General features: G+C 40.8%; 1 protein-coding gene across 18 annotated transcripts in view; it reads right to left on the bottom strand.

Annotated features, from left to right (window-relative positions):
- MPDZ (multiple PDZ domain crumbs cell polarity complex component) overlaps positions 1 to 10,501 on the bottom strand; it is a 96,956-nt gene extending 86,455 nt beyond the window's left edge. For 4 of the 18 annotated variants that reach the window (XM_062609025.1, XM_062609026.1, XM_062609023.1 and 1 more), the window contains exons 1-2: positions 2,232 to 2,945; positions 1,666 to 1,832 (exon numbers count right to left, since the gene is read on the bottom strand). In XM_062609025.1, coding sequence (XP_062465009.1) covers positions 1,666 to 1,832; positions 2,232 to 2,247 — 183 coding nt within the window. In that variant the 5' untranslated portion in view covers positions 2,248 to 2,945. Of the gene's footprint in view, positions 1 to 1,665; positions 1,833 to 2,231; positions 2,947 to 10,422 lie in introns of those variants that run through there. The other 14 variants (XM_062609034.1, XM_062609035.1, XM_062609037.1 and 11 more) reach the window with 7 other exon arrangements.
- Between the last annotated feature and the right edge of the window lie 2,750 nt (positions 10,502 to 13,251).

Raw genomic sequence — 13,251 nt, 5'->3', positions numbered from 1 at the left:
TCACCAACCTGTAGTTTAAGAGTTTCAAGAGCAAAGCACCTTCCCAGCCATAAAAGAAAAATAAAAGGGTATCCTTGAACAAAACTAAGCCTTTGAAAATGTCAAGAAACACATTTTTTTTTTCAACATGATTGCCTATTTCATGGTTTTATTCTCTGTCCTGTTTCAATACACTTTATAAACGTGTAAATAAAGCAAAGAAGAGAGAGACATCTCATGTTGTATTTTAGGGAAGAATCCATACAGAAAATACAGGATATTTTCTGAAGAGCTGACCCAAATCTAAGAATGGCCAGAAACATATTTGCATGTGTGGGTATTCTATGAACACATGACAGGAAAGGAATTCAAATCAAAGTAGCTCCCCTGTCAACTAGACTGGGTATGTACCATGCAACTTGCATGGGCAACTAAAGCTTCTGCACAGATAAACCTGTCAGTTTAAGGCAGAAGTTAAAATATTATTTGCTTTTTTAAAAATACACATCGGAAATTACCTGTCTGTAGTATCAGCTGCTTCATTTTACTGGTTCGGGTGACTGTATTTAAAAAGAGAAGCATCCTTTAACTTCACAGCTGACGTCTGGAAGTGAAAATTTAATTTGCCTTTTCACTAAATTCAGGTAATTCACATAATTTCTGGATGTTACTGTTCAATCATCCCTTTCAGGTAGCAGAGCAAACAAATCCTCAGAACAGGGTTTTTTTCCTAGATTTTCTAAATCACTCCAATGTTATCAAGTCTCTACATACTAAACATGCAAGATGTGACATAGTCACACAGAGCACTATAGACACCATTCCAAATTATTTATTGTCTGTGAAAAATAGCACAAATATGATTCCACTGTGCTCTTCTGCTATGCAGCTGAAGTAGCACCAAGATCATGAGGGCTCCTCACCAGCTGCAGTACAGAGACTGGATGCAGCTCCATGCTGTTGATAAGGTCAGTGTGCAGGGGCTGCATCCTCCCACTTCGGCATTTCTGCATACCAGCCAGAGAGCTGCCCATCTTGCAGAAGTCAACAAGAACAACTGTTTGCAAAGCCAGATACACATTTTAGTCCTAGCTCAGTTACTGAACTACATTTATATTCTTCAATTTTTTATTCTGCTGAAAAGGAAATTATGTTACAGTAATTTAATAAAGTATAGTCAAATTGCAGCCCTTTTTTCTCACCCTCACTGAAAACATGCAGAAAAATACTTTTACTTAAAACCCTGAGCAAGGAAAAAGGAGGTATGAGCTCTTGCTTCTCTTTCATCTTTTATTCCTACACAAAAAAAACAAATACAACAGATCTTCATAGTCTTCTGAAATCAGCAGTCTGCAGCTTCCCTCATCTATTGTCATTTAGCAGGCTAAGACACAAAAGAGCAGTGAAAGAATAGTAGGAAAAAAAAAATCATACAAAACATGTTCATCTTGAAGGACAGAGACAGAAGGCCTTATGTTAACACCCCACTCAGGATCATCATTTCCCTATCACGTGCATTTTGAGTAACAAGAATACATATAAAAATGCACATACATAAACTATGGACTTCAGTAAAGTCAATGGGTACATCCTCCTCAGATCCCTGAAGCATTAGCAGACATTTAATTTAGGTTATTTTGCACCTTCTTAGCAATTTTCTTGCACCTGGGAGGCTGCTTTTCCTACCTGATCTCTCAGTTGCTGAACAGAAGCCTGAAGGTTGAGAATTTGGTTGAAGAGAGGACTCTGCAGCATCGATTTTAATAAGCTCAGCTTCTCCTCGTTTGCAATGTCACCTCGATCCCGAAGTTTTTCCTGTAAACGCTCCATGGCCTGAAAGGCCCGATGTGTATCTGTGACAATAATTATTCCTAATCAGTAGCTGTTTAGGAACAACCACATACAAGGCAAGCAACAAAGTTACTTGCGGGAACTGTGGCTACAGACAAGTAAACAAGTAGCGCTGAAAATAGCCATAATAGAAAACATTTGTCCTTTTTGTACAAACTTTTTAAATTAAAGATTAAAACAATGAAATCAAAACAGCAGGCTAAAAACTAAACACACTAAACAAATGATGGTACCATTTTTGTTTTCAAATACAAAATACAAAAATTCAAATACACCATATATTTCTAAGCACAATAAATATTTTTTACAAAACCTCTCTCAGCAGTATATACCAGCGTCCTAAATCTATCATGCACACTTGATTTGGCCATAATAATAGTGATACAAATAAAAAAAATTACCAATTGTTTCCAACATGTCTTCTGCTTATCAACTTCTATTCCAGTAATGGCAAGAGGCAGCAAATGCAGTATTTCTCTGAAAAATAACAGAAAGAAAAAAGGGTCACACTTATAGAAGCACTACGCTCTGGAGGAAACAAGAAAGCTTGACTTCTGAAAACAAAAAAATCGCCCCACAAAATAACAATCCACAAAAACCGTATCTCCTTGGATGATTAAAATAACCTCAGAGCTGAGCATACTCTGAGTTACTTCGGAGCTTAAAACCTCCCTGCAAATTGCTTTAGGAATATGCTTCGCGTTATTTTTACATTTCCATATCAAAGCTGCTGCCTGCATACTGCTGCACATGTCCTGCACTGTTTTAATCAGAGGCTATGAATCACAGCTGTCACTGATATTTTACACAGTTTCCTCCCTTTCCTTTTCAGTGATTCACAAAAAACATTCCCTGCAGGATCAGTTTTCAAGCCCTATGTCGACCATTTCAGGTGCGTGAGCCTTAGCACGTTTTCTGAAGTCACCTTTTGTAAACAAAAGTCCCTTAAGTCACTTAAGTTTTTACATTACACAGACTTGCAGGACTCTCATGCTACAGCCTCCACTATTATCACCTACTGGAATTGAGACTCAGATCTGGATGATGGCTGGGTTTTTGTCAGTGTGGGTTTTCCAGCAAGAAATTATAGGCTGAGAGGAAGAAAATCTAAAATTGTTTTATTCTTTTTTGTTGCTTTTTGGGGTTGTTTTTTTTTTTTTTTGGGGGGGGGAGGGGAGGTGGGAGGCTTTTTTTTTGAGGGGGGGCTCAACAGTGTATCTGCAATTGCTCAGAAATTTGTAGTGACAGGATATGTTTGATGGAGACGAGTAGCTGAGAAGTGAGGAGTTCAAACATCATTGCAGTTGTATGAACTGAGATGTGCATTTTATCAATGGTGCCTTTGTTTTCTTGATAATAGGGAAGCAATTCAGTATAGCATCACAATTTAAATCTGGTGAGCTTATCAACATGCAGAGCGCTGTGATCTATAAGCACTCAGGAAAGATTAGTTTTTCCTGATTTTTTTGAGAAAGATAGGGAAAAGAATGGTGTTGACAGAACACAAGACAGGATGAACATTTTCACCAAGCCTATATTATTTGTAGTTTGTGCAGAAAAAAAACAAATCAAGTGGGTTTAAAAGGGTTTCAAGTTCCATCACCAAGACTTCCCTAGTTTTGATACACCTGATGCTTCCTATCAGATTATTTTATTGCATTTGAATTTCCCAACATATTGATATGGGATTGCTGATCACCCTTTTTAGGACAATGTACCACTTAGGGCCAGACATTCAAATCCTCGGAATGTGACTTTGCCAAGGTAACCTTATTCCATAATCCAAATTATGCAAATCAGTAATAAATAAAAACAAGCCTTCCTGAATTTGTTTTCTCACTTGGCAAGACAAATCCCAGCACATGATTACCAGATCTGAAAACCATGCCAAATATCTTGCGTTGTCACCTTGTCAATCTACGAAAACAAGACAAAAAACCATCTATTTTACATGGGAAGGGCTGGATGAGATTATATAAACATTATGAAGGAAGCTGGCTACCCCAAACCTTAATCACTCATAGCTTTTCTTTCTAAGTTATCAAACTACTATCACTTCTTCAATTCACAGCCCCCAGTTACAAATAGAGATCATGTTCACATCATATAGATGACATGTTCACAGCTGTTTTATTTCATGGAAACGCCAACCAAAGCAGTTCTTCCCTCTTTCACTGTTACAGTTCTTCCTCTATAGCTACTCTTGGGGCTGTGCTGTGGATGCAATCAGAGAACTTTGTGAATAACAACAAACAAAAGATATGGAGCATTTTCAGCCACTTCAGTGCAATGATTCGGTTTGTCACGAGTACTCTATGCTCAGGCACATCTCATACGTTCAACTCTCATCTTCTAAGGAAACTAATCAGGAATAAAACAGGGTAACTGTTCTTCTGCTTTAGCTCACTAAGAATCTCAAGAAGAGATGCAGCTGTAAAAAGTCTGTATCTTCTGGAGTAGCTGGATATTGCCTTATATTGTGATTCAACTTGCCAAAAAACTCATTCTTGGTGTGCTATAAAAGACATGTGTTGCAAGTGACAGAATAGACAAGGTCACCACTCTCTGTACAATCCCAGAGGTATGAATTCAAAAGATTGCAATGGAAGTTTTCTAGAAGCAGACAAAAGTCCTAAATATACTCTGCTGATGGAGATAATGCGGTCTAATCTGCACTGAAAAGAAGTCCTTAGCTCTGCTAAGACACTCATTATATACTTCATATTTACCTCATGCTTTAGAAGGAGGAATACTGCTCCAGAGCTACCTTAATATCAGTAAATCAATTTCTTAATTCTCAGTTTTAATTCTCCTTATTTTGTGCTTATATTAGTGGGGAATCCTTCCTCAGCTGACCAGCTTTATGCTTTTGTTAATTGTGGCACTAAGCAGGACCAAGATCAAAACTGCCGTTAGGATGTTTTCGTCCACAAGACTTCATCTGATGCAGGAGCAATGCATTGAGACAGACCAGCATTTCTACATGTCGCAGTCCAAGATGACCCCTGTTCTCTCTGCCTGCACCCTGAAATAACAAAAAGCCACGTGACTGCTCCTGCTGTGCCACATACATGATAACAAGTGCAATCTGTCAGCACCAGCTTAGCAGCGCATTAGCAAAGTCGAAGTACAAGGGAAGCAAGAACTCATTTGTCCAACATGCACCACAGAGGCATACCCACAACACTATCTCCCACTATAGGCCTCTAAACCAGCTTGCTTCTGGATATTTTAACAATAATACACTCCAGAGGATTACAGAGGCCTGCATGATTATTTGTCCAAAGGCACAGGTTTATTATTTGCTATAGTGAATATTTTTATAATGCTGTCACAAACTCCTGGATGTACAAATGGGAAGTTTAGCTCTGATTCTCTCATTTTGCATGCTGCTGGCAGCCTGTCTCACAGGAGTTTGAAGCCAAAACCAGTCTTTCTATACAAGATGCAAATACTGTTCATGCCTCAAAGAGCTTACTAGCTTAGCTCAAAGTAGATTTAACTATTTTTGTATTTCAGTGCTAAAGTCCCTTAATCTCTTCATAGTAGTAAGAACACAAAGTAAATGAGTTAGACTTTGTTATCGGCAACTTGAAGAAATACTATTAAAAAGAGTAACAAGTTCATTCACAAGTTTCAAAGGCATAGGTACCTGAAAGATGTGGCTTAAAAAGAATGGGAAAAAAAAAAAGTACCTTCTCTTTTTGCTTCTCTTTATTACAGGAAAGTAGAAAACACAAGTAATTTTATACAGGTGCATGGTAAGAAACATACAGTCTTCTACTAAGCACGCACAAAAGTTAAAGATGATCCCTTTCAAGCAGTTCTGAAATTTGATTCTTTTCATGCTAACAAACAAAAATGCGTTAGATACACATTTCCCCACTTTTTATGCTCCCTTCTGTAAGGTCAGCTGCCAGAAAACAGCTAGCATCCTGCAGCTCTGGTTTCTTTGTGCCCACTCCTAAAACACTCAAATCCACAGGTGTTTCAACAGAGAGATGTAAAATTTATGCTGATCACCACCTTTCCACTGCAACCATGTAAACCACTTATTTAAAACGGACAAAAGATTAATGGAAAGGGAAAGATAACTCACTTCCAATGACTACTCTTTCACACATGATCCTGTACTTCCTGCAAGGAAACTTACTCTGTTTCATTGACAAATAATGCATCCATTATTTCACAAAGCCATTTCAGATAATACTCTGGACACCAACGCTCACAGCACTGGCTTAGCAAACATGTGATGCCAAAGATAGAAAACACAGTAATAGGCTTTGCTGTCATTCATGTGCTACTTGAAGTACCCTGAGGATACAGAGAAAATGCCTATCTTAAGAGTGATCTGTAGACCCAAACCTTGGCTAGCACTCACTTGAGATTAAAACTAAGTATGTTTCAATTAAGCAGTATGGTAATCACAGCATGCATTTTATAGCTGCTAAAAGGCATATTTCAAAGCTTCTGATCTAAATTTCAACACCTGGGCCTGGATTTGACTGGGCTAGAAATACCCTTTCATACTTGATTTTTAACCCATGCCATCTCCCTCTCCTCCTTTCTGGCTATACCTCAAACAGGCACATTGTGGTAGCACTGCCTGATGTGGAACAGAAACCAAACCGCAAAGGAAGTGGAAGATACTAATTACTGATAAACCTTCTGCTTTGCCTGTAATTTCCAACACCTATTCCCTTGCACCCAGTTACTTCCCACCTACTGGCTACCATTTCTAGTAAGAAAACTAAGGTGATTCCCAAACTCTTTGCAGGGAGTCTTGTCAACATAAAGGCAGCAGAAGCCATACACAGTAAATTCAAAGAGCTCACACTTTTATATATATATTCTTCTACTGTCATAAGGTCAATTTTGCTGTTGCGCCTTAGATTATGAGCAACACCAAATCACTTTCTAGGATCAGGAGCAATATTACAAGGACTCGACAACTGTAGCCTGAGTGGTATAGCCTTCACTACTCATAATGAAAGAGATACACATATTTCAGCATGCAGTAAAAGGGTGTGAAGGTAAATGCAGGACAGCAGAGACAGGGAAAGCAGGATAAATAAAAAGCGGAAATGAAGAAAGATGGGGAAAAAAAAGGCAAGCCTACCATTTTACTGACAGAACATGAATGTGACAAATTAACATCAACCACTTGGTTTCATCAGCCAAGAGACTCTGGACTGCATGCTTCTGAATGACAGAAGAGCAAACTGATTCAAATTAAGGATTTAATACAAGGAAAATAAACGTGCACTGCACCAAAAGGAAAACAGCAGATTTCCACTGACTACCTCGAATACAACAGGCAAGCAGGAGAAGCCTGACATTTATATTTAAAACCTATGCTAATTAAAATTGTTCTGAAACAATCAAAGCAGAGAAAAAAAAAAGTTCAGAAACAAACGCAAAGCATATATAAGATTATAAGCAGCTTGAAAACTGATGTTACCAGCTTCTTGAATTAGGACAATATTGAATGCATCAAAAAGATGTAAAAATATTATAGTATTGGCACTATATGTTGAAGTACTGTGATAGAGCTGAAAAGCATCTTGTATTTTTAATTAACTATGAAAACAGAATTTTGAACGTTCAATTATTTTTAGGTTTCTGCACACATTACACTTATGCATTAGGGAAACTTACAATGCTTTTGGATGGACAAGCAATCTGTTCACTGTGTTTAAATAATAATGTTCTTTAACACTGTAGGGAGCCCTACATGAGCATAATATCAAGTTAGCTGATGTGCAAGTTATAATTGCAACTGGGAAATGAGCCCAAACTATACTTAATGCTTTCACCTACTGATAAGCATGTGTGATACAGGGCATTCAACAGCAATTTGTAAAGAGTACTGCAAAACCAACAACACAGTAGGGGAAATTTTTATGGTGAGATTTTGGGTGGCTTTTTTTTTCTTTTCTTGGTTAAGAAAACTAACAGATCATCTGCTCACAAAAAAAAAAAAAAACCAACCCAAAACAAACAAAAAAAAAACAAAGCCAAAATCTTTCAGTAAATATTTTAAATTGAAATTAATTGGCATTACTTTCTTCTAAGTTTCAAAATACAGGATTTGCTTCAGAAACTGAAAAGCAACTTTTTAGTATATGCAGAATACATACAACATATCCTGAATTAATGTATGAAACTCAGGAATGCTTAATATTGCCTCTTTATGTTTTCAGCATATGCCACTGATTAGCATATTCATTAAACTCAGTTAAACCTGATGAAACACTGTTCCTACAACAGTTGCACCTCTTGATGTATACCGGATTCTTCACAGAGGTAACAAGAGCATACATAAATAAATAGGAAGCCCCACTGAAGAGCTGCCGGTAAGCTTCAAGGAAGAGTCACCACTTTCCTTACAAACTGAAAACACAAACTTCTCTTTGTATATTCTGGCAATTAACAGGTGAGTAATACAGGAAAAGCAGAAAATCATCAAAAGCAGTATGTAACATGACTGCTGTGCAAAGTGTCTCAGATGCAAGACCAGGCTCTGAAAAGCCTGCGAAAGAAATACTCCAATACTGCCTAGGCAAAAATAGCATATTTATATACTGACTTGTCAGGAAGGGCAACAATGAAACAAAACTGTCCTTACCAATGATGATAAGAATATTGCCAGCATGGCATTGTATTGGCTTAAACTGATTCAGCAACACACTCAGATTTAAAGCCAGTTAGAAAATTTACTGGATATACTTCACAGAATTTTAAATTTCCTTACACGAAACATGGAGCAGATTATTTCAAAGGTCTTTACAACGGTTCTCAGTACACTGATTAAAGTGCTACCTATTAAAACAAAAGCATTTACAGCGATCTGCGAGACTGAGTTGTATGGCATTCCTATCTGAAGAATTCACAGACACAGAGCCAGATGGAATATAAAGATCACCCATTAGTATGTAAGTAGTGCAGTTCTCCTTTCCCTGCTGCTGATACTGACCTAACTTTCTTAGTGCACTTTCGCCGAGAGGGGAGGATGTACCCGGTCCTGATACAAAAAAGCCTTACTGAAAGCACAAAGGAAGACATTAGCTAAACACCAGTACTAATCAGTAATGCTACATGCATGTTACTATTAACAAGATACAGAGAGATAAAAAATATGTATACTAAAAATGCGTAATAAATTTTAGGTAAAAAAAAAAGTTATGTCCTCCGTCATGAAAAATTATGTCTGTTAAGATAGATATGTCCTTAGATACGCTTACTCTGCATTCTTCTAATGTTACTTTACTTTCCACTTCCATTTTCCACTGAAGCATCAAATAACATTTCCCCAAAAGATTTTACCACTTTCCCCTTTTCCAGGTCAGTTTCTTCCCTCCCAAAGAACTGCTGTTATTTTGGAAAACTCAGTGCTGATACAGAAACCACAAGGCATTAGACAATAGACTTCCTCAACAGCAGAATTCAGACCCTTCAGCCTAATTACGGTAATTACTGCTCTGCTCCCTGCCACTTTTTCTGGCACCAAAGCCAGTAAGGAAGTTTTCCGTTCATCAGCTTACACTAACAAAATCTTCTTATGTTAAAAAGCAAAAACATAAAGGGATGACGCAGTGTTTATAAAAGCAAAGGAAAAAAATTAAAAATAGAACATTGCTCAGCCAAATAGCAAATCAAATCTGTTACCAGTGGTACTACTCCAAGTTCAAATGGACGGCTTTGTGAGAGCTTTTCTTTCTCTTGTTTTCTTCCTATTAACTCTTTTCAGTAACGCGGGAAGGTACTGACAGCAAGGGCGGATACCACACGAGAAAAATTAACCCAAACACCAGACCACGGAGGGCACAGCTGAGGGTCGAGCCTTGCCTTCTACTTCCATCCCGCCCAAACCAGCGCGTTTAAACGCAGATCGGGGGAACGCTGCAGCGGGGTCCGGACTCGCAACAGTCGCCGACACCAGCACGGCAATAGGTACCAGCGCAGACACCGGGAGTCAGCAGACCCGTAGCGGGGGAAATCGCCGGCCTTGCTCGGGCCCTGCAGCCGGCTCCGAGCGAGGCTCCAAGCCGCCGCCCGCAAGCACTGGGCGAGGGCCGCGGTCGCCCGCAGGTCTCCGGCAGGTGAGGAGCCCTTTCCCCAGCGCGACACACTACCGCTCGGGTTAAGCAAAGGAGGTGTGGGGAGCAGAGGGAGGGAGGAGGTGCAGAGCTCCCTGCGGCAGCCGGAGGAGGCTCGGCTCTCGTTAACGTGAGGACGGCTCCCCGCCAGGCCGCCCGAGCCTACGGACCTCCCGCAGGCCCTAGGCCGGAACCACGGCCCGGAGTCCAGCGCCCTCCCTGCCGCCCCCGGGGCAGCTCGGCCCAGGGCGAATGATGGGGGAGCAACAGGCTGGGGCTCCCTGCCGCTCCTCGGCCCCCAGCAGCCCTCTCCCGGCCCCAACAAACCCCGGCGCATCAGCAGAACAATAAATAACACTTCTTGAATTAAACACGTTTTAAAAGGCAGCTCCAAACTCCAGCGACGCGGCGGCTCCTCCCCGCACTGCTTTGCCCTGCAAGTAGGACAGCACAGGCGAGCTCCCCCCACTCCCCGGCCCAGCGCCCCTCTTACCCCAGCGGCTCAGTGGGCCCCGCGGCCCAGCCCCGCTCTCCTCCTTCTTCCTTCTTCTCGCCCCCAAGTAACGGCGCCGTGCCGAGCCGCGCCGCAGGGAAAGCTCACTCAGGCACGCCCCGGCCGCCTGAAACCTAATCCTGCCCCGCCGCCCCCACCCCCCCACCACCCCGGGCCGGCCCACACCCCGTCGCCGGCGAGTGTCCGGGCGCGGCGTTCCCCGAGGTTGGCTGGAGCGGTCGCTAGCAGCACGGAGGCAGCAAGATGGAGCGGGGCTGCGGCCGCATCCCGTCAACGCGGGGGGGGAGGGCTCCGCGGGACGCGTTCGAGGGCATTCCGGCCCGCTGCCTCGCCGGCGGGTCACGTCGCACCCCAGCCAGCAACGGTTGTCTCCCCACGGCTGCAGGCGAGGCAGCAGACGGGGCCTAGCGGCGGAGAGCACGCCTTGCCGGGGAGGGCAGCGACGAGCTGGGCTGCCTGGTTCTCCCTCCCCAGCTTCCCCGGCTGCCGGCTTTCTTGTGGGGGTACAGCGGCGGCACGACGACCCCTGCCCTGTCCAGGTGGGGCTGTGCCTTCTCTGGCTGGGCTTGGTCCTGCTAGCCTGGAAGCACTGCCCCTGCTTGCTGCATTGCTAGCCACCGGCTTTACCTCTCCTGATTCAACAAGGTGCACCTGGGCTGGAACGGAGGAAAACGAGTCATGTTTGGAAATGTTAAAAAAAAAACACCACATGGCAAACCAACAGACAACCTATAATGAAGCCTGACAAAATTATGAGTAAGGTCATAGGATTAATGAATGGATGGTTTTCTCCCTCTCAGCAACAGCTGGTTAGTATCTTGACTAAAAGTAAAGATGCTGGGTACCATAGGTACATTGTAAGAATAAAGCACATGATACAGGAGTGTTTGCAAAGATCACAAAAATACTTTCTGGAAAAGGTGGAAGTATTTTGCTGTTAACATTTTTTCACCTAGCAGACGTTAGTAGGATTATGGTCTTCCCTTTTGCTTCCCAGGAGATAATTCTTTGATGTAGATGCACTCATGCAGCTCTGTTGAGATAACACCGTGCACAGGGAAAGGAATCTGCAGAGGCTTGGCTCTGCAGAGGCTTGGTGTAGTATTCTGCTTGCCTTCTGATGTGGTTTGGTTCTTTTTCCAAATGGATTTTAATTGCAAGCATCATCATATTCAAGCAATAACTGTTTAAGGTGGGTTTTGTTGTCCCACAGGCAATTTAAATAAGGTTTTTGGTTTAGAGATATAATGGAATACTGCCCTATTTCTTTGAGAGACAATAAATGCAGTCCTGGTACAAGCACTTTCACAAGCAGAGCATTGATCATGTAAACTTTAAGAAATGCATTTCTTTGTACATTGCATGGATTTTTTTTTTTTTTAAATTTAGAAGAGTAACTTCTGAAAAAAGTTATCCCTCGAAACAGTATTTCTCTTTCTTATTACAATTAACAGATTGAAGAACTCCAAATGGTTAGCTACCTCTTACTGTTCTGTACATTAAAATATGCATGTAATTACCCCTGCTTAGCAGTCATTCTTTTCATTTCTTAAGTTAAAAAAAAAAAAAATCAAAATTTTATTCACAGGTTCCATTGTTCAATCCAGCATGTGCTGGTGAGCATACCACTTTTTAAAATTAAATATAGAGGCTCTGTTTGCTATAGATGAGGCATTGAATGCTCTATAAACTGCCTCACCAGCATGCTGTGTTATATGACCCTTTATTTAATCCACAATGCAATCTTAAAAGTAAGGTACAATTTGTTTGCATGTGTCATTGTTCAGCAAGTAAGCCACAGCAGATGCGCTAAATGCAAAATCAGACTGCTATTCTTACTTTTCCTGTTGCTGAGGCTTTAACCATAGCATCCAACTGAATAAAATACAGTGACTCTACTAAGTTTGTTTGGAGCTAAAAATGGGCCAAAATTATGTGCAGTGGTGCCTTACTCCTCATGCATAACAACACCAGCTGTGTAATAGTTCTTCCTAGTGCAATTTGTATTTATATGGGATATACCTTTCAGATATTTTTTTAACGTGCAAACTGCTATTCTCAAGTAGAATTGCATTTTCAGTTATATTCTGATTTTTTCAAGTCCTGTGATGTATATATTAAGTAGATTATAACTACCAAAGTTCAAAATATCATGCTACCTTAGGCCTTGCCTGTATTAAAAATATTTGCATGGGTATAATTATGCTAGCATAGCTGAACCCACAAACCTAGCCCTCTCGGTAAACGTATAACACATCTGTAATGGAGGTTTTCATCATGGTGACACAAAGAGCTCTCATGTACAGTAGCTGATGACCCTTTACAAAAGAGTCATGAAGACATGGTTCTAACAGCAAAGCAGACTGTTAGGGGTTGGAGTACACTAGTGCTTTTGTGGATATACCTGCTAATAGGTTTAAGAAGATAACTAGAAGGACATCAGCAATTAGCATTTAATTATTTCTTCTTTGACAGACGTGTTACGAAGTAGACAAGAAGATAGTCATCTTACTGATTTTACAGTAAGGAAACCAAGTTACCTCTCCAGCCCCTTTGCAGGGAAAGAGAAGGTCAAAGGGGTGGGTTAGGTGATGTACAGTGATACATAATGTTTACATTGTGTCATGGCTTCATCAGTGTAAGTGGTGTGGCCATTAATGTTGTATTATGTTGAGAGACGCTGTCCTTAAAATGTAAAGAAGGAGAATCTACTTTGTATTTCAAATCCCAATCTGTTTAAAAGCTAAAAAAAATCTAAAAATAAATTAAAAAAAATAAAAATTATATATCTACATACATTTATCCATG

This window comes from Pezoporus occidentalis, unplaced genomic scaffold (assembly GCF_034315485.1).
Source record: "Pezoporus occidentalis ecotype Australia unplaced genomic scaffold, CSIRO_AGI_Poc_V1 ctg133, whole genome shotgun sequence".
Lineage (NCBI taxonomy): Eukaryota > Metazoa > Chordata > Aves > Psittaciformes > Psittacidae > Pezoporus > Pezoporus occidentalis.
This window is presented reverse-complemented; position numbering and strand designations above follow the sequence as displayed.